The sequence below is a fragment of the Coregonus lavaretus genome (genome assembly GCF_964263955.1).
Source record: "Coregonus lavaretus genome assembly, contig: HAP1_SCAFFOLD_1765, whole genome shotgun sequence".
NCBI classification, from domain to species: domain Eukaryota; kingdom Metazoa; phylum Chordata; class Actinopteri; order Salmoniformes; family Salmonidae; genus Coregonus; species Coregonus lavaretus.
Genome location: NW_028166647.1, coordinates 605 through 19,526, shown reverse-complemented (window position 1 = coordinate 19,526; position 18,922 = coordinate 605). Strand labels below are relative to the sequence as shown.

The 18,922-nt window shown below is 47.1% G+C and overlaps 2 protein-coding genes across 2 annotated transcripts; one reads left to right on the top strand and one right to left on the bottom strand.

Moving 5' to 3' along the window:
• Positions 1-820: 820 nt before the first annotated feature.
• Positions 821-7,382, top strand: LOC311114462 (stathmin-2-like; the record flags this gene model as incomplete). Its single annotated transcript, XM_084189711.1, has 5 exons — positions 821-839; positions 5,827-5,922; positions 6,204-6,376; positions 6,857-7,048; positions 7,323-7,382. The coding sequence occupies 5 exons, from the start codon at positions 821-823 to the stop codon at positions 7,380-7,382; spliced, it is 540 nt and encodes a 179-aa protein (XP_084045837.1).
• A 4,301-nt stretch (positions 7,383-11,683) lies between these two features.
• Positions 11,684-15,263, bottom strand: LOC311114463 (hairy/enhancer-of-split related with YRPW motif protein 1-like). Its single transcript, XM_084189712.1, has 5 exons — positions 15,058-15,263; positions 14,778-14,853; positions 14,572-14,655; positions 14,259-14,340; positions 11,684-13,932 (listed from the first exon to the last, which is right to left on the bottom strand). The coding sequence occupies exons 1-5, from the start codon at positions 15,141-15,143 to the stop codon at positions 13,175-13,177; spliced, it is 1,086 nt and encodes a 361-aa protein (XP_084045838.1). The 5' UTR covers positions 15,144-15,263; the 3' UTR covers positions 11,684-13,174.
• Between the last annotated feature and the right edge of the window lie 3,659 nt (positions 15,264-18,922).

Below are 18,922 nucleotides of genomic sequence, written 5' to 3'. Positions count from 1 at the left end.
GGGCTTGTTGGGAACTAGTAAATTAACTGTCTGCTGACATCTAGTGGGTGAAGAGGGAACATTGTGGAGAGGTCATTCACAATTCGATTTTGTCAGATAGGCCTACTTTAACATTATAGGTCTCAATTCTGGATAGGCTACTTTATCATGCAATCACAAAGGCATAGGAAGAAGACTACACCTATAGCCTAGATATAATTTTATACCAATAAATACGCTACAGAGTAGCATTAAAACATCAATGTCAAAATTTCACCGGTAGGCCTATGTGTTACCTTGTAATTATGTCACACACGAAACACTAGGCCTATAAATTGGGGTGAAGTTACGTTTCATTTACCTTCAACGTTTATTTCCATTAAGTTAAGCCTGTTAGTAGGCTCCCTCTCTCGGATGCCATTTCAGCACCATGGACAAGAGCTATTAGGACAGGTTCCAGCTCTGACAATACTTTTTTTTACGGGCGGCACCATTAGAGAAAACAAAGAGGGATAACACCCACCCCGTCACCTTTAATAGGGGCGACTTGAACTATCCTATACACAGGGACATTAGAGGAAAAAGCGACCGTCTCTTGCCTTGGAAATGCGCGTCAGGGGACCGCGGTAGCCAATCTGCTTGAGCACGTATAGACGCTTGTAATTCATGAGACCCCTTGCTGTCTCGCGCAGTGCTCTCTTTCCGCACATAGCAGTGTTCTTGCTGACTCAGTGCCTTGCTCCCTTTTCTCGCCAAGCACGGACCAGAAACTGCGACGCACGCTCCCTCCAGTAGCCTATAGCCCACTTCAGCGCCACCAACGCCGCACAAACCGACTGACATGGCTAAAACAGCAATTGGTAAGCTAACGGTTTACCGTTATTTATCTGTGTTTTGGGGACGAGTTGACAGTCACAGAGCGTTGGGTGGTGGTTTTGCGTGCGGCTGTAAGGATGCTGTGTGAGCATGCAGCGGCGACACCCTTGGCACAAAAGACTGCCAAGCATTTCTTCAAGGGAGCGGTCAAAGTCTGTCGCATGTCAACAAATATATATTTTTAAACTTGCAAATGGGATGCAATCATTTTGCTTGTGTTTACCTTGAGCCTGAACTGCACGCATTCGTTTTTTATTTCATTCTATATCATGATGTTAGTAGGCTACAGTTTATGAGATAGCCCGATAACATTTAATTATAGGCATATTCAATATCCCTTTTTACATTGTGCGTAAAGCGAATAAATAGCCTAGATTGAAGAAATCCTATGGCCACATTTGCTGTAGATTATTCGAGCAGGATAGACGCTCTTATGGATGCTGGCTGCCGCACCTGCCGCTGTAGACCAACACATGCTCATACAACAGCATAATGCAGAACGACCGCACCCAACATCACGGTCTCTCTCTCTCCTCACCAGCGCAGAGCAGAATTAGACAAACCCTTTGCAAATATTTTTATAGGGACTGGGCTACTATTTATTATAATCTTATGCTCAATCAAATTGAATGATGAGAGGAATGCATGAGAATAAATTAATCTCTAGTTGCACTCTTTATATCTGTGCTAAAGCTGTCTGGTGAAGAATTACGACTTGCAATGAAAACGAATTGTCGTTTGTAGGTTGTGATTATTTTTCTCCAATCTACATGGATACTAATCATGTAGTCAAATGTATTCCTAGTTGCCGATGATTTCCCTGTCATTCCATTTATGATCTAAACATGTCTATTTGGTTATATGGAGGAATTGATGGAAGTTGAAATGTGTCATCATATTCCAGTAATTTCATGCCAGGTCTTGATATAATTTTTATTGCATGAGCTGGGCCTGATTTGCTTAAAGTCAGTCACGATAAATGTTTTAAGACATTTGGGAGTATAAATAGTATAGACCTATCCAATATTGTCTTATGCTTAATGGAGCACTTTCATGCGGATTTAGGGCCCTTTTGAGTGAGCTGAGACCCGTCTCTATGGCGACGGTCAAGGGACTACTTTTATTCCGGATGAATAGGTCGGTGATGGATGGATAAGGGTGCAGACAAACAGCAATACATTTAACTGTGTCAAGTCCTTACGTCTGTCTGCACCTGCAGCGGGCTGTTTCATTATGTCTCGGCCTGGCCGCATAGCTGTTAGTTATGTTTTATTATTATTATTGAGTTGTAGACAGACACTGGGCGAGTGGGATGGGCCAGACACCCAGGGCACATGATCGTCATAGACGTCGTCAGTGGGAGCAAGGGCCGGCAGGGTGGCAGGCCAGATCAGTTGTTGTTTGGTAATGTACCTTATTGTCAATGACAGTGACTGTGATAGAAATAGAAACGTGTCCCTGCTGTTTATAAAAGATTCAATAAGGATATGTTGCCTACAGCCTAGGATCAATGCATTTTTAGCAGACAGACAGGCAGACAGGCAGGATATTTGACAGTTGTGGGCGGTATACACAGCTTCCTCCCAATGGCATATAGCTGTAGGCCTATAGATAACAAGCCAAAATTCAAATTTATGCTCTCTGCCCACTTGGCTACTGATTTGTCTAGGGTCATCAAACATGCTTACATTAACATACATTAAGATCCTCGTTGATTTATAATATATATATATAGGGCCTACTGTGTGATTTATGAGTTAGGTGTGGCTATCAGATATCTCTTCTCCATTCTTTGTGTTAAGGGGCCAAAGCTTTCTGGGACAATGGCGCCCCCCAGAGGTCATAGCCTCTGCAGCGTCACTGAGTGCATCCCTGAACCCAGTTCTGCCTGAGTCACTCTTGTGACTCTTGTTGCCATAGAGCTGTATTCATCACTTCTCAAGACCCATCAACAGTTGTAGAATAAAATGTATACGACTGAAGCAAAAGCTGAAATGAAATATCCCAGCCAGAGAGGAGAGGCTATCGTTAGCAATGTCTCTCAGTTAAAATAGTCATTGTACCCTAATATACATTTACATAATTTAGCAGACGCTCTTATCCAGAGCGACTTACAGTTAGTGCATACATTATTATTTTCATACTGGCCCCCCGTGGGAATTGAACCCACAACCCTGGAGTTGCAAACGCCATGCTCTATCAACTGAGCTACCTCCCTGCCTGCCATTCCCTCCCCTTCCCTACCCTGGGCCAATTGTGCGCCGCCCCATTGGTCTCCCGGTTGCGGCCGGCTACAGCAGAGCCTGGATTCAAACCAGGATCTCTAGTGGCACAGCTAGCACTGTGATGCAGTGCCTTAGACCACTGCGCCACTCGGGATCCCAAATAGGGGACCTGACTCCTTGGGTGTGGTTATGAAGAAAACAAACTTTGGGCTCAGGCTTATTGGTCTGTTGTTTGCATTTCAGTGTTCAACAATGCATACTAATGTCTGAAACCTCCCTCGCTGATAATATCCTCCACCTACCATCCCACTCAATAGCCATTTTCACTGTAGCTCTCCATTAATGCTGTAATTACACTACTGATTATATTGTCATCTAGAGGATGGGTTGTAAACTAAATGATGAGCTTCATCCCACACACACACACACACACACACAGTGAGGCTGCTGTTTTAGCTTATTGGGCCCTGGAGACCTGTAAGGCCCCAGTATTGGGTTGGGGTGGAGGGACGGGGTGAACAGGACAGTATTGGGTTGGGGTGGAGGGACGGGGAGAACAGGACAGCATTGGGTTGGGGTGGAGGTGGAGGGACAAGGTAGAACAGGACAGCAGCAGTGCAAGAGGAGGAAGAAGGGGGGAGGGGGAGGAAGAAGGGAGGAGGGGGAGAAAGAAGGAGGGAGGGGGAGGAAGAAGGGGGGAGGGGGAGGTAGAAGGGAGGAGGGGAGGCAGAAGGGAGGAGGGGGAGGGGGAGGGGGAGGGGAAGGGGGAGGGGGAGGGGGAGGAAGAAGGGGGGAGGGGGAGGAAGAAGGGGGGAGGGGAGGAAGAAGGGAGGAGGGGAGGCAGAAGGGAGGAGGGGGAGGAAGAAGGGGGGAGGAAGAAGGGAGATTGTGTGGTTTTAGTTCACCATTATAGAATAACAATGTTTAGTTTAGAAATGTATTTAATATAAAGCTATATTATATCATATAAGTACCAGGCCCATATTGAATCAGTTTAACTAAGTCTGTTGACAACATTCACTAAACACCAAAACACACAACAGGCCAGGGTAAGAGCAAGTTGACACAACTACCAGTGGCAGTTATCTTTTGACCTGCTCCACTAAACCACCATTTGTTCACATCACTGACATCCCTGACAAGTTGTCCTGAAGGGAAAAGGGTGTAAAGTGAATACACACACACATCTAAGTACAGATGCACACACACACATCCGGTAATTACAAATGAAAATCCCCTCCACCGCTCCACCAAAGGCAGCAGCCTCCATTTGCCTGCCCTGAGGTCCCTCGATCCCTGTGGGAGTCAGCCAGCCCAAACCAGCCCTCCTTTCCTCCTTTTCACCCCCCCCTTTCATTTTCTCTTATTCTCTATGGGAGGGGTTAACCCAGTCCTGCTTTCGTCCTCTCCACATCTTCCCTTTTCTCCTCCTCTTCTGGGAGAGGTTAACAAGCCCATCGGAGAGTCAGCGAGCTAATGCTACATGTGAAAGTTCAACTGATTACCCGTGGCATCTGCTAGGCTGAGAGCTGTCTGGTTGTGCAGCACCACTGCTGTAGGTGCTAGCTACACTTCACTCAAACAGACAGAAAGACAGGGAAAGGGTTTGGCTGGGTGAGCAACAGCAGAACGGCCGTAGGCACTAGCTACACTTCTCTCCTCCATGGAGAAGCTGTCTAACTGTAAATCTCAGCCTTACTTTGCTCAGTTTTGACTCCCAGCCAGGGAAATCAGTCAGTGGTCGATGCAGCACATTTCAGCCCTGCAGCCCACAGCGTGTGATGGATGATAGATCATAGAGGCTTGGGTGCTGTTTGGCACGCCGTGGTGCCCGGCTGGACTCTGACTGTGCCTCCAGTGCATACTGTACTGAACACTACAGCACAGCAGCCAGGAGGAAGAGAGCCAAACTGTTTGTTGCAGTATGACACAGTAGTTTTACCCTCTCTGTTGGCTGCCTCATGGGGATGCTACAGTAGGTTCTCATCCCAGTTTGGGTGCCAAATCTCAGGAGCTTTGTAGCCTGGAATCTTAAAGTGAAACAATATTGAAACAGAACCATTCGGTTTGGATTCCAGGCTAGTAGCTTTCAACAACATCAGCCATAATCATTCAGCCTCTAGCTGCTATCCCTGCTATTAAATGACTGATGGATGTTACCAGTGCTAGCTACAGACTGGGTAAGAAGGGTGCCTAGCCTGCTAGCTAAGTAAATAAATTATAAGCTGAAATGAAATGAAATGCATAGCTAATGATGAGTGGAGAATGAATGCTGTGGGGAGGTGGTGAACCGTTCAGAACATATGAGGACACAGCAGACACCCTCTCACGCAAGCATGTACACACACACACACATACACACACACACACACACACACACACACACACACACACACACACACACACACACACACACACACACACACACACACACACACACACACACACACACACACACACACACACACACACACACACACACACACAGTCATCCCACTTCCCTTCAGTCTACACAAACAAAGCTCCACAAAATGGGGCTTAGAAACCTCAGGCTGATTCATCTCACTAGACTAGACCAGCTTTGATGATCATGTTTTTCTTTTCTATTTAAGGATTTGCTGAATATTTATTTTCCTAAACATCTAAAGATGGCGATGCCATGTGGGATGATCATTTATGAGGAGGAGAAAGTGGGTTAACGATGTGTGTGTGTGCGCACGTCTGTGTGTGTGTGTGTTCCCCACAGCATACAAAGAGAAGATGAAGGAGATTTCTGTCCTGTCTCTTCTCTGCTCTTGCCTGTACCCCGAGGCACGCAAGAACCTGATGGGAGAGTTCCAAGGTAGGCAGAAGGGTCACCTGACTTTTTAAATGTTTCAAATCACTTTCAACGTACTGTAAAGGCAACGAAGAGGCAATTTTTGGTCTAAGTGAAAGTTTGATTGGGGTAATATTATCACTACAAAGGCAGCATTTTGAGTTTCCTGTGGTTTCCCCCCACTTGTCCCCCCTCTACCAACACACACACACACACACACACACACACACACACACACACACACACACACACACACACACACACCCATACCCCACCCTCATGCACTTCTCACCTTGTAGTAGCAGGCATGGAGGTGAAGCCCATCAACAAGCGTGCCTCTGGCCAGGCCTTTGAAGTGATCCTGAAGCCCCCCTCCCCTGTGTCGGACGCAGCCCACTGCGTCACCTCGCCCCCTAAGCGGGAGGTCTCTCTGGAGGACATCCAGAAGAAGCTGGAGGCCGCTGAGGACCGGAGGAGAGTGAGTCACCATCTATCAGTTTCCCTTAGCAACTTAATTCCAAAACTGAATCACACTGAATTACGTTAGTAAATTACACTTTAGACAAACTTTGTCCTAGCTTACTTGTCTTAGCCTATACCTTAGCCCGGCTTAGACTTTGACTCCTACACTTATTATTACTAAGCAATGAGTATATTCATCAGGCAAAGGAATGATACTAAAACGAACTCTTACCCTTTCCTTCCCACCCTTATCTTGGCCCCCACCTGCATTCTATTCTGTTCTGTTCTCTTCTACTTTATTCTATTCTATTCGGATCTCTTCTATTCTCTTCTACTTTATTCTATTCTACTTTACATTATTCTACTCTACTCTACTCTACTCTACTCTACTCTACTCTACTCTACTCTACTCTACTCTACTCTATTCTACTCGACTTTACTCTATTCTACTCTACTCTACTCTACTCTACTCTAATCTATCACCTCCCCTCTTCAGTCCCAGGAGGCCCAGGTTCTCAGGGCCCTGGCGGAGAAGCGGGAGCACGAGAGGGACGTGCTGCTCAAGGCCATGGAGGAGAACAGCAACTTCAGCAAGATGGCAGAGGAGAAGCTGACCATGAAGATGGAGCAGATCAAGGAGAACCGGCAGGCCTACCTGGCCTCCATCATGGAGCGCCTGCAGGAGAAGGTGAGAGGACAGTTTGGTGGGAAAAATTGTAGGTGGAGACAGCAAGACCTGGTGAATGGAAGGGGTGGAAAAGATATAAGGGTACGATATGATAGGTAGGGGCTGGTGGCATCATTCAAGGATGAAACACTGGCCATTGTAGTTAAACATGTCAGCTGAAAGGGGGAGGACAGTAAGTTGACAGACTTGAACCAGAGAGTCTCAGGACAGGGTCCGTATTGAGAGGTTTCTGGTAGGTCCAACATGGCAGAATCTCTCTCTGTGTTGTCCTCAGGAGAGGCATGCCCAGGTGGTGCGCAGGAACAAAGAGCTCAGGGAAGAGCTGACAGCGTGAGCAGTCGAGGGGCGCCACCGACCATTGTACCCCCCTACAGCCACCCTACCCCCCTACAGCCCCCCCCCCCCACCCCCACCCCCACCCCCCGATCCCCCTGCTACTACAGCACCCACAGCATCAAAAGACCCCCCTCCCCCCTCCTTGAGGTAGGAGGAGGACCAACCCACCCACCGCCAGACCACACCAACAGCATTAGAAAACGGGGGGGGGGGGGGGGGGGAATCACAAACAAATATGAAAATGTCTCCCACTCCTCCCTATAAAAGAATGTGTTTGCTCAATTTCAAATGATGAAAAAGAAAGAAAAAGAGAAACCAACCAAGTGAAAGTGGGTATTGTTTTTTGTAAATACTTTCTTTTTTGTTATATACAGTATGATAATACAGCTAAAGTATTTCAGTGTGCCATTTGATCATTTTCTCTATCTATGGATGTACTTTGTTGTTTAGTTTTTCTCAAACAAAAATCGTTTGCAATTTCTCTTGTACTATCAGGCTTCTGTGTTGTTGTGAGTTTGCCAGCTAGCTGACGTACGTTTGCGTTGGTTATTTTCTGACCATGTCTGTGTCGGTCAGTCAGTCGGTCAGTCAGTCAGTGTGGGGATGATAAGAATGCAAGCCAAGCATTCGCTGCACATTGACTCCTGGAAGAGAGACTAGCTAGCTAGACTTCAGGAGACTTACTATAGCATTTATGAGCCGATTCTCTCCTGTCTGTCTGTCTGATCCCCCACTCTCTTGCATACAGTAGTTCATTCACACACATGCAAGCGCACACACACACGCACTCTCAAACACACTTACACACACACACATTTTGAGGAATTTGGCAAACATGACACGTCGCTCAAGAGGAGCTTGCTAAATTCTGTCAGTTGGGCATCGCAGAGGTCACATGACATCCCTGGCTCATACCGTGATGTCACAGAGGGGTGTTATGATCCTTCCTGGTTCCCAAGACCCCCTGCGTCCCCTGTCAATTAATCTCTCAGCATGTATGTACCGTCTTAGACATGTAGATAATGTAATCGTGCCTAGAATGCTACAAGCTCATATAGCAGCTAACGAAGAGGCAATGGTAGATCCATAAGTTACATCCATGTCCTTCTACAACCTTATGGGCCCTCTCATTTCTTTCATATCTTACCAGAAAGGAACCAATGCCAAATGCTACTAGGGAGGTTTCACTCTATATATGGAGAATCATAGAATAACTCTCTCACTATCGAGAATGAATCATTGTACCTTCTTCTTAGTATTTAAACAGCTTTTAACTGGGTACAGCAGACTATGGCACAGGAAAGGGTCATAAACAGCTGAAGTAGGCAACATGTAAGCCATAGGAAAACAATCAACACATAAACTTAAAATAACAGCTGGAAGATGTTAGATGTGTTAACATGACATCTGCAAAGGGTGCATGCGAGTGTATACAGGTCAGGTGTGTGTGTGTGCGTGTTTCAGGAGGGGTGGGTGGATTGTGCGTGCTGTTTCTCTGATATAGAACCTAAATAGGGAGCACAGCCAAGAAGTTGGAGCTGTATATCTGACTGTCGGTCACATACTGATGACATCACAGCGTCCTGTCTATGACTTCACAGCGTCCTGTCCGTGGTGGTGAATCTGCCTGCCTGCTTCGCTTTCTTCCTGTTTGTGTGTTTCCCCCCTCCACATATATCTTTGTGAGCAACCTGTGGTTAATAAAGGTTTGGGGTTCTGTGAATGATATTGGCTTTGTGTGTGCTTATTCTATTTCTGATGTATTGTCTGTTTAGCTTGGAAGAAGACAGAAAGGGCCTATTCATTTGTTTTTGAGCATGTCCAATCACACATACAGATTAATCTACTGTGTCTATGTCACTTGTTGGTATGTATTATTATTTCTATAATATAACTATGTTTATTTCTCAGTCTCTGAATTAGTTTGGACAAATTTGAAAAATATGGACAAGGCCAAGGAAAGCAAGCGATCATCATCCACAGTTGTAGAATCGCATATGACCAGCAGGTGGTGACAAAATATTGCAATTGGCAGTGCTGTAACACCTATGAAGTAAGTCCAGAATTGCCTGGAGGGTTTACATGAGAAAATACTAGACTCTGTAGTGTAGACTCTTCCCCATAGTTACTGATGAGAATCACCTTACAAGTCTGGCAAACAAACGACAGGAAGAACAATAATGAGGATGGATGGAGACGGAGTGAGAGAAAGAAGGAGGAAAGGGTGTGGGAGAGATACAGGAGAGGAGCATATTTTGGCAGAGCGTTGATGAAAGGAGGAGGAGGATGGATGGAAACCAAGTGAAAGAGAGAGGGATAGGAGGGTGGGAGAGATAGAGGAGGATTATTTGGCAGAGAGTTGATGAAAGGAGGAGGAGGAGGAGGCTCTGTTTTATCACTCCTCTGACGGGCGTCCCAGTAGCAGCAGCAGTAACTTGGGGGAGCGTGGGAGCCAAGCACACCGGGAGAAGAGTGGGCTGCAACCATGGCTCTGGGACAAAGCAGCACTGTGCTCTCTCTTCTCTCTCTCCTACCTCTCCCCTCTATCCCACACCGCTCTCTTTCCCTCTATTCCCTCTCTTTCTCTCTCCCCTCTCTCCCACACCACTCTGTCTATCACACTCTCTCTCTTTCCCCTCTTTCCCACACTGCTCTCTCTCTCTCTCTCCTCTCTCTGCCTCCCACACTACCCTCTGTTTCCCCTCTCTCCCTCTCTCTCCTCCTCCCTCCTCTCTCCTTTCCTCCCTCTCTCCCTCCTCCCTCTCTTCCCACGCGGTAGGGCCAGCCAAGCTGCCATTGTCCAGGACATCCCCTCGTTGTTAATCGCTTCCTGTACACACAGAGAGGCAATCAAGAGACCCAGAGGCTGTGGCTGATACCGGGTGTCGACTGTCTCACAGCACAGCAGAGAGCAGCACAGGGACAGGGACAGACAAGGACAGACAGGGACATGGACAGACAGGGACAGACAGGGACAGACAAGGACAGACAGGGACATGGACAGACAGGGACAGACAGGGACAGGGACAGACAGGGACATGGACAGACAGGGACAGACAGGGACAGGGACAAACAGGGACAGACAGGGACAGGGACAGACAGGGACAGGGACAGACAGGGACAGACAGGGACATGGACAGACATGGACAGACAGGGACAGGGACAGACAGGGACAGGGACAGGGACAGACAGGGACAGACAGGGACAGGGACAGACAGGGACATGGACAGACAGGGACAGACAGGGACAGGGACAGACATGGACATGGATAGACAGGGACAGACAGGGACAGGGACAGACAGGGACAGACAGGGACAGGGACAGACAGGGACAGACAGGGACAGGGACAGACAGGGACAGACAGGGACAGGGACAGACAAGGACAGACAGGGACATGGACAGACAGGGACAGGGACAGACATGGACAGACATGGACAGACAGGGACAGACAGGGACAGGGACAGACAGGGACAGGGACAGACATGGACAGACAGGGACAGGGACAGACATGGAGGGACAGGGACAGACAGGGACAGACAGGGACAGACAAGGACAGGGACAGACAGGGACAGGGACAGACAGGGACAGGGACAGACAGGGACAGACAGGGACAGGGACAGACAGGGACAGGGACAGACAGGGACAGACAATGACAGGGACAGACAGGGACAGGGACAGGGACAGACAGGGACAGACAGGGACAGACAGGGACAGACATGGACAGACAGGGACAGGGACAGACAAGGACAGGGACAGACAGGGACAGGGACAGACAGGGACAGACAGGGACAGACATTGACAGACAGGGACAGGGACAGACAGGGACAGACAGGGACAGGGACAGACAGGGACCGACAGGGACAGGGACAGACAGGGACAGGGACAGGGACAGACAGGGACAGACAGGGACAGACAGGGACAGACATGGACAGACAGGGACAGGGACAGACAGGGACCGACAGGGACAGGGATAGGAGCAGGGACTATTACCACTGTTACCCATGGAGAGCAGTGTGGAATCAAAATTGATATTACTACTGTTACTCACAATATCTTTCTTTATGTAAACAGACTTCAGAAATGTTGGATCATGTTGGTGAAAGATTGATCTAATAATTAAAATAAGGAAGAGACACTCAACAGTTCCAGACAGTCATATCAACTAAAGATAGACTGATATAAATAGGGAGGAGTGAGTTTTGAATATCAGAAATCCTTACTAAAGTGTGTCTTTCTCCACACAGTCTCAATCACACCATAGTTTGGGACACAGAAGGAGCAAACATTTGATTTCATTTTCTCATAGCTTTTTATTACAGATAAGTCACACAGATAGATGAGTGAAGGATGGAATAGAGTACCACACTTGCCTTCCCAGCACTATCTCTCTACATACAGCTCATCTCTAGTCGGACATACATACACACAGTATATCATTATTATAAAGCTGAGAAATCTGATTTGTCAGCGCTTTCTTATACAAAACACATATTTACAAAATCACTTTTGAGGTTTGGTAAAAATACACATCTTACAAGAGGGGATGATATTACTGTCACATACTTGCCATAGAAACCACATAGATATGGTCAGAGTGGAGGGCTCAAAAACAATCTACAATTAGACTGTATAGGGAATATATAGTCTATATATCTCTGAGCAATGATTATATAGAGGTACAGGGACACTGCAGTGTGTTTGAGCGATTGTTCCTTTTGGCGTCTATGTTGAAAATGATATCATATCATAATTTGTTTATTAATTCATAATAAATATGTTTTAATGGATAAGAGTGTCACGCCTCCACCACTTTTTGTGGATCATATGATACAATTGAATGTAAAGGAGTGTAAAGAATTTATGTTACAAGTCTCAGACCCACTAACATTGTAATTCTTTGAAAAAGCTTTTTTTTTTATTACAGCGATTCCAATTGTTTCCATATGTCTCAATAGCTGCCTGGACAGCTCGCCATTAAAGTATGTTGTTTAATGTTAAACAATTGTACAGCTACCACTTTTTGACTGCAATCTGCTAACAATCAGAAATATAGAGTATTGTGACCTCTGCAGACATCAAACCAAAGGACATTAACTCTTTGTTGTCCGCACCCTTCACTCGTGACTGTAAATACATTACTTCAGAGAGATTTCGCTATGATAGAAACTCACACAGAGGACGCAAATCAAAGCAATGGCAGACAAGAGGGTTCCGGAATAAATTATATTTAGACTGTTCACGTATGTTCCCAACATTAACAGTCAAACAAACACCTGGTTTTAGTTATTCCAGTCCATAAAATGCCATAAAAAAGGGCACCACCAAGACCTCCCTCTCCATGCCTCCCTCTCTCTCTCTGTGAGATACCAGTACAGTCCAGGCCTCAATGGGAAAACAAAGGGGACAGTTTTGCTGAGAACATGATGGGCGACTGATTGACTGCCTGACCATCTGTGAAATCTTCCCCTTACAGGCTGAACACACCACGGGAGGAGAAGCAAAGCCCACTAACAGACAACACACAGATAACTCAATATTGTAAAACAATAACTTTTTTTGCTCTCTTATAATTGTTCCCTCTTTTGTCAACATCATAGAAAAAATTGTAATCCTATAGCTATCTCCTTTATAGGATGTGGATATGGTGTGATAGATAGAAAAACACCATATTGTCTTGGCCTTGGAAAGGTCCAGCTCAGCTGGTGAGTTCAGTTCAGTTCATAGTGATGGTGCACCCTCTAGCCATCTACTTGGTCAGTTTAGTCAGTGTAGAGGGGGGTTAAAGATAGTTCAGAAAGCCCCTATCTCCATGCCCCAGGGCCGGTAGGGCTGCTTCCCCAGGCTGGCTTGGCTGGAGGGGGTGTGGACAAGGGGGCTGAGGGTGCCAGGGGACAGCAGGGGGAAGGCACTGAAGGGGAAGGGGAACGCTGACAGGGTGGAGAGTGAAGACAGGGAGAGGGGAGGGGAGAGCTTGGAGGCCGCAGCGGCTGCAGCGGCAGCTGTGGAGGTCACGGTGAGGTTCAGCCCCGGGGGGAGGGGGGCAGCGTTGGGGGGGACACGGAGAGGACCCCCCTGGGTGTGACTGTGCTCGGAGAGGGGGGTTGCACCGCTAAGCCTGCTGGGAGCATGGCCATGGGGCGAGGAGCGAGGCTCTCTCTCTATCGGAGAGGAGGAAGAAGAGGAGGATGAAGAAGAAGGAGTAGAAGAGGAGGATGACGGAGGGCTGTTGGAGGCGCTGCGTGGTAACGGTAACGTCGCCCCCTGCTGGTGTTGATGGTGCTGCTGGAGGAGGAGGTGGTGGGCCAGGTGGGCGGAGGGGGGCGACCCGAAGGCCGAGCCCCATGCCAGGTGGCCCAGCCCGGACACAGAGACGGAGTGGGCCTCTCTCTGGGAGGCGTAGCTGTTCAGGTGGGAGACCAGGCGGATCCGCAGGGGGTCAGTGCTGTCCAGGCCTTCCATAATGCTCAGGTAGCGGGCCGTCTCAGCCAGACACTCCCTGAAACCCAGACCCCGGTAGTCCGAGGCCAGGGCATGGGCGTCAAAGTAACCTGGAAGGGAGAGGGGAGAAGCAGGGTTAATTAAGTGTTTTCAGCCTATACCACCGAACAGGTAGAGCAGGAACAGAGGAAGTCTATGGAAGTCTACTAATAACAATGAGTAACTAATGCAGGTGTCTTGTGCTATGCCTGCCTGACTTATACAAATATTTAATGAGAAGCACATTACTTAAGTTTATAGAACAACTCAGTGAAGAGAATGATCTTATACAAATCAATAACCTTAGAGTCAATCAATATTATGGCAGTTCAAAAATATTGTTTCCTTTCATGATACAGTAATAATTATTTTATTATGGTAATTTATTCCACTCCACCTTTTCCTCCAGCAGCATGAAGCATCTTCAGATGATCCACCGTCATCTGCAGAATCTCTGCTTTCTCCAGTTTAGCTGAACCCTGCAGGATTTCGGGACAGAAGGCACATTAATTAAACGAATAGAAATGCATTGAAAATCGTTTAAGTCATTAAAGATATAAACTGGAAATTATTATTCGTTATTTTCAGAAAACGTGTGGAAAGTGTATCAACTTTAACTGTTCTCTACCAGTTCAAAGCACCTTTACGTATCCTATCAAACTTTTTGACAGGGTGATGGTTTTACGCATGACACACGGATCAGACCTTACCTGCTTCTCGAACGCGCTAGGGACCAGTCTACGTAGCTCGGTGAGGCTGTTGTTGATTCTGTCACGGCGACGTTTTTCAATTATCTGTAGGAGAGATGAGAGATTAGAACATTCAGACACTGAAAAAAAGATAGAATTTAGTTGGTGTAAAAACGTGCGTATTACACACTTTTACGCACGACCATTCCAACGAGAAATGTACTCACTCCTCGACGGCGCTTCCTCGCATTCACTTGAGTTTTTGTTGATGGAGACATCGGCCCAAGGGGAGAACTCATGTTCCTGAAAGAAAAACACATACAATTATTGTATTAATGTGCGTTATTTTAGATCAGGCCACGGAAATTACCAAATTGCAAAATAATTTTCGCACGTCTTTTCTTATAAACAATGTAAAAGCAACAGAGAAGTAAGACCCTTGGAACTTGTAGGTTCGGAACATATAATAATAATGCAATAAAACCCAAATATTGGACACAAACTTACCCATTTTCATCGGCACTCTCCTTCTCAACCTCAATGTTCTCGTCCAGCTCGCTGTCCGAGGAGCTAAAATCGTGATTCCTTTTCATTTTTATCCGCTGTTGTGTTTCCTTCGTTCAGAGTACAGTACAGTATGGTCCAAGTCTTTCAATTCTCCGACTCTCAGTGCGTCTGTCAGCTATGCGTAGAGCTCATCCGTTTGAAGGACCAAGCTTTCCCACGGTATCATTTCTACATCACTGCCAGCCAGAAGGGGCGGGGCATTGCACCATAACTAGCCAATTATAAGTCAGCCATGGTTTGAGTGACAGCACAGTTGCAAGGGAACTCTATGGCCTAAACACGCCCCGCTCCTTTGAATCATTTTGACAGGGGTCCAATAGACTTTCGGTCCGTGACTGTCAACTATCCCCCCCCCCCACCCCCACCCCCCGGAGTACTGTGGCTGTCTGTCCCGGTTGTGAGGAGTGGCTGGCCTGCTGTCAGCACGCGCTTGCCGTGGGAAAGTTTCTTAGCCCAACGCTGATAACCAATCAGGGGCGACGGCAGTCTCCGGCGTTTGAAATGAATGGGGCAATTGGTCGGGGCGACAGGCGGTCTAGAGGCGAGCGTGTGAACCTGTAATCCAATACTAACTCATCTAAAGGACAGCCAGTGTTCAAGAGGAAACTATGAAGTCTAATCTTACCCACCGCAGACATGATGCACGGTAAAGATGCTTTAGGGACCAGAGAGGATGAGGACTTTGCCACAACAAAAGGCATAGTGCAATTAATGGAGGCCAGCGTCTCCAGAGTGTTATCACCACACCACATCCCCTCTGGATCCCAATAATGGCCACACTCCCAAATCATTTGACAGACATTGTTGTGTGTGTTTGTATATCCCCTCTCCTCATGTGACAAGCAGATTTAGCTCTTGCTGATCCTGTTTACCTGTTTTCATGAGTCTCACACACACACACACACACACACACACACACACAAACACTCACACACCACTCCCGTGCCTCCTACTCTGAGACACTCTATGAATCCCTGATCCTTATCTCTGTCAGTCACTGTACTAACCCAAAGCAGCAGTATGCACAATAGTCATCAGGCCAGGAGAGGAGAGGAGCTGCCTTGTTTAGAAACATGAATGAGAGGAAGCTCTCAGGGCTGTTTTCATGTTGTTGTTTTTGCTGCCTGCTACCAACTAGCCTCAAGTTCAGACATGGCACAGACAGACCCATTCCCACACACTCCCAACTTTCTGCTGCCTGCTGATTGTTGGCGTGGCAGGGTGGCACATACACGTACGTACGTGCGCGCGCACACACACACACACATACACACACACACACACACACACACACACACACACACACACACACACACACACACACACACACACACACACACACACACACACACACACACATACACACACATACACACTTCCACATTCTGCTGCTGATTGTTAGTGGGGCAACAGGCAGGCTTTTCGGGCTGTGAGTCAGAGGGTGGGTGGGATGAGGGGTTTAGTTCTCTCCCTGTTGTATTTCAAATTCACTGAGGGTTCCCACGCTGCTGTTTTCTGCCTGTTGTCTTTGTTCTCCAGGCTCATCACATGTTGTGATTAGTGCCTTTCAGAGGGCTGCCTTTGAAGGTGACCGAGGCACGCACACACACACACACACACACACACACACATCCAGCCGAGGTACTGGCTGCGACACAACATCATTTCCCTCGACCCCCCTGCGCTGGCCAATCAGACTGAAGCTCAGACAGTCCTATCTCTTGCTGGCTTGGGGGTTTGGGTCCTCTGAATTTTAGACTACACACATAGTCGCTGTGTGGTTGGCTTGAGGTTGTAGGTCATCCGACTGTCTGACACACATAGTCGCTGTGTGGTTGGCTTGAGGTTGTAGGTCATCCGACTGTCTGACACACATAGTCGCTGTGTGGTTGGCTTGAGGTTGTAGGTCATCCGACTGTCTGACACACATAGTCGCTGTGTGGTTGTCTTGGGGTTGTAGGTCATCCAACTATCTGACACATAGCCACAGTGTAGTCAACTCCAGTAGTTTATTACTAAAATGTCATAATGTTGTTATTCCAAACCCTCTATTTCCCTGCCAAGCACAGGGGGTATTAATTGATACATGAAGCGTCTGGAGGTTCAGTTCAAAGCAAAAGAAAATCCTTCTTCAAAGATCCTCCTTTTTCACTGCTCTCTTTGACTGATTTCTTTGAGTTTGCTGAAAACTGAGATGCAACAAACAGCCAACAATCAAGAAAGAATCTGTCTTCATTTACAAGCCACAAGTACCCTGGGCCCAAAATACATGCATGCCTCTGGACTCTCTCTGAGGCCCCAGAGGAATGAATGGGGCCGCTTCTGAAATGGCACCCTATTTCCTATAGTACACTACTTTGTCTGCCTCATCTAATAGCGTCCGTCTGAGGGCTCTTCCTCACACACAGGCTCTCTAACCGGCACGGGATAAGATGGCGACCAACGGCGTGAGCCTCGTCGGCGTCCAGACAGATGTTCCCTGATGGAAACAATACCTCTAAACAATGAACCACCCGACACGTCGTTCTTCAGTCACCAGGACCAGCAGAGACCACATGTTATTGTTTATAAATAGCCTCTGTGCATTAAGTTTCACAGAGGAAAGGCTAGCTTTGTCTCCACTCACTGGGAGAGGAAGCACTGGCTAATTCTCCCTGAGATGTGTGTGACAACCGCTCATTGTGTGTGTGTGTGTGTGTGGGCGGGGGGTGGGGGGGAATTGTTTGTTTGGCCGTGTTCGGTCGTCTACATACACACACACTCACACACACACACACACTCACACACACATACTTACACACAATGCCTTTGGAGGATGTGTTCAAGTGGTAACCCATTGATACCCATGCCTATTGTCACGTTGTCTCCTTCCCCCAAGGGAAGTGTTCTAGAGCCCCCTCTGTCTCTCATTGTCAACCTACCACACCCCATCTTTATGTCAGCCCCAGTTTTGATTGACTGAAGTCAAGAGGGTCATTTCCCATTGCCATGTATATTCAATGCAGAATCATAACGGCCACTTGTTGGATCCACTTGTTGGAAGGAACTATGTTCGAAACTGATTATAAATGCAGAATTATTATTAACACATTTAACATGGCCGTTAGTACCCTTAAAAAATGTTGCACGATGCCAAAGTTCATCCAATGAGAACACAATGCTTCACTTTTTACATTTTCATTATGTCCCAGAAATATTTGACTGTGCTTGTTGATTTTAGAATGGCCCCTCTTGTAAAAATGTAACTGCGGCAGCCTCTTCCCAGACGCCTTCATATGTGTTGTGCTGGAGGGGGTTTCTAGTTGAGGAAGTGGGTCGACAGGTTTGGCCTGAGTCATGTCTGACTCCTGGTGGGTGGCCATGATGCGTAGAGACCACAGACTCGCCCCTGGGGAGGTAGGGAGGGGGGTGGTTATTTCATCTCTGGTCTGGTTTGGGGGACCGGAGGTACAAATGTAGGATCTTAATTTGAGCCAGTTTGCTACAGAAGGAAAATAATCCTGCAGCAACAGGAAATATGAATTATAGACAGGTTCGTTGTTTAGCAACAAAACCGAGGCGTGCGCAACTATGGGGCAAAACAGACGGGGTTGGCTTAGACTTTTGATAACATGTAAGCTATATTTCGTCTCCAATGTTTATTGAAAACATAAATACATTTGCAGAATGAGCACTTGTCTCTCAAATACATCGTTACAGTTGTTGGTTATCTAGCTAGCGAATTTTAGCCATATATGCATTGACATGGAATCAGTCAAAACACCTCAAAACAAGACATGGTATCAATAACAAAATGAAACGAACT

Bases quoted from the DNA above. Each gene is read 5' to 3' on its own strand.
- LOC311114463 (XM_084189712.1), bottom strand. From the start codon at position 15,143: ATGAAAAGGAATCACGATTTTAGCTCCTCGGACAGCGAGCTGGACGAG. The intron at 14,854-15,057 runs GTAAGTTTGTGT...TTTTTCTTTCAG, and splicing joins GAGAGTGCCGATGAAAATGG to GAACATGAGTTCTCCCCTTG. The intron at 14,341-14,571 runs GTAAGGTCTGAT...GAAATCCTGCAG, and splicing joins CTAGCGCGTTCGAGAAGCAG to GGTTCAGCTAAACTGGAGAA.